This window comes from Manacus vitellinus, unplaced genomic scaffold, assembly GCF_001715985.3.
Source record: "Manacus vitellinus isolate BGI_N305 unplaced genomic scaffold, ASM171598v3 scaffold_38_pilon, whole genome shotgun sequence".
Classification (NCBI taxonomy): domain Eukaryota; kingdom Metazoa; phylum Chordata; class Aves; order Passeriformes; family Pipridae; genus Manacus; species Manacus vitellinus.
Genome location: NW_021940526.1, coordinates 6,900,876 through 6,902,822, shown reverse-complemented (window position 1 = coordinate 6,902,822; position 1,947 = coordinate 6,900,876). Strand labels below are relative to the sequence as shown.

The 1,947-nt window shown below is 56.0% G+C and overlaps 1 protein-coding gene across 1 annotated transcript in view; it reads right to left on the bottom strand.

The window, feature by feature from the left end:
• LOC103758618 (beta-soluble NSF attachment protein) overlaps positions 1-1,947 on the bottom strand; it is a 10,065-nt gene that overhangs the window by 5,905 nt on the left and 2,213 nt on the right. The window contains exons 2-4 of the mRNA XM_029961649.1: positions 1,094-1,173; positions 678-794; positions 178-263 (exon numbers count right to left, since the gene is read on the bottom strand). Of these exons, the coding sequence (XP_029817509.1) occupies positions 178-263; positions 678-794; positions 1,094-1,173 (283 nt within the window). The remainder of the gene's footprint in view (positions 1-177; positions 264-677; positions 795-1,093; positions 1,174-1,947) is intronic.

Genomic DNA, 1,947 nt, shown 5'->3' with positions numbered 1-1,947 from the left:
GGGGATACAGGAGTTGGGGGGAGTTGCAGGAATTGGGGGTCTGTAATTCCCAAGGGGAACCCTCCAACGCTGGGGTGGGCCAGCTACAAACAACCTGGATTCGAAGCATCAATCCCTGGGGGCTGCCATTTCCTTGGGAATTCAGGGGGTTTACTGCTATAAAAGGGTTTTACCCACCCTGGGTTTGTTCCATCGGCCCCCCAGCAGAGGAAAACAGGGATAATGCTGGTGGGGAGGTGAGGGGTTTGCTTCCACACCCTGAGCTAGGGAAAGGGGGATCGGAGCCAAATAGCACAGCCCTGCTCTTTGCAACCAGGTTTAAGGAATCCCAGATCCTTTATTCTCATCCCATCAGAGGTCAGGAGCGGGGAAAGCCCCGGGGACAAGACAGGGATCCCAATGGGATCCAGCCCAGCGACCTGCCTGAAGCATTCCAAGAAGCCACTACTTCCCTCAAGACAAGCCAAACCAGGATGGATACTGCCAAGGGGCAGCACTTCCCAGCCAACACGGCATCCCAAATCCCAGCAAAGCTCTGGCACAGCCAAGAGGAGACGCCAGGACCCGCCTGCATCATCCCAAAGCCTCTTCCAGAGAAGCAGGAGTGCTCCTCCACTGCCACTGAGCACTCGGCTGGGAACAATCTTGTATTCCGCTCCTGGATTCCGCTCCCTTACCTTGCGGATCCGCTTTTTTGTAGGCATTCCCGGCATCCACGAAGCTGGTGGCCGAGTCGTGCTTGCTCTGGAGCTGCATGTGGAGCTTGGCTGCCTGGCAGAAGGCGTTTCCTGCCGCTGGGAGAGAAGGGACAGGGATCCTGTGAACCCCTGGAATGAGCGGGATCACGCCTCTTCCAGGACCCGGGGGTTGGGGGGGTTTGGGAATGTGGGCTTCCCAGCAGGATTACCAGCTTAAAATTCATTGAAGATCCTTCAGGATGCCCACCCTCCCAGTATTTAAATAGGAGGAATTGCACAGATGTAGAGCCCATTCCCCAGAGGAACAGCCTGGGATAACTCACAGGAAGGCGTTCGGGCCCTCGCGGCTCATCCCGGGATGAGGGAACCCCCCCACACGCAGGGATTGGACTCACCACTCCAGTTTTTGGCGATCTTGAACATGTTGGCAGCCCTGGTGTACATCTCACAGGCCTCCTCCACACGGGTGTTGCCCCTGGAATTCAGTGGGAATATCCCTTGAGGGACAGGGACAGGAAGGAACTCCGGCCCCGGAGCAGAAATCGGGATCGGGAGATTTGGCCCCTCCGGGCTCAATGAGGCCGATCCCCCCCCTCATGTCAAAATGTGCTGCTGGGAGGGGAATCCTGGATTTGGGGTCTCTCCCCAAATTCCAAGATGCCAGAACAGAGGAGGTTGATGTTTCTGTTAAGGAAATGCAGATTTTGTCCCGGAATCCCGGAGAAGAGGAAGCTCAGGGGGGACCTTCTGACAACTCCCTGACAGGAGGGTGGAGCCAGGTGGGAGGCTCTGCTCCCAGGGAACAATCCCAGAATCCTTAAGGTGGGAAAATCCCCCTGAGAACACCAAGTCCAACATCCCAAAGCCCCCAAACCCCCGTCCCCAAGTGCCAAATCCACCCGGCTCTTAAATCCCTTCACGCCCCAGCTCACAACATGGATTATTTCCTTTTTTTCTATCCCTTGGGAATCCTGGCCTTTTTTTTTCCCCTCCCTCCCTCCCTCCCTCCCTCTGGCAGCCGACCACGGTTCGTTTCGAAGCACAGGCGGGATTTTTGGATCATTCCTTGCCCTTGAAAGCTGCCTCTGGAATGAGCCAAAGCCAAGGGAGGCGGTGCCAGGTAACGCTACACCGGCAAGGCCTCCAAAACCGAGCCTTTTTAATCCCCCAAAAAATAAAAATAAAGGAACAAAAACACTTATGCAAAGGGAATGGGGCAATTCCAGGAAGAGCCGGGGTGCGGAGAAGG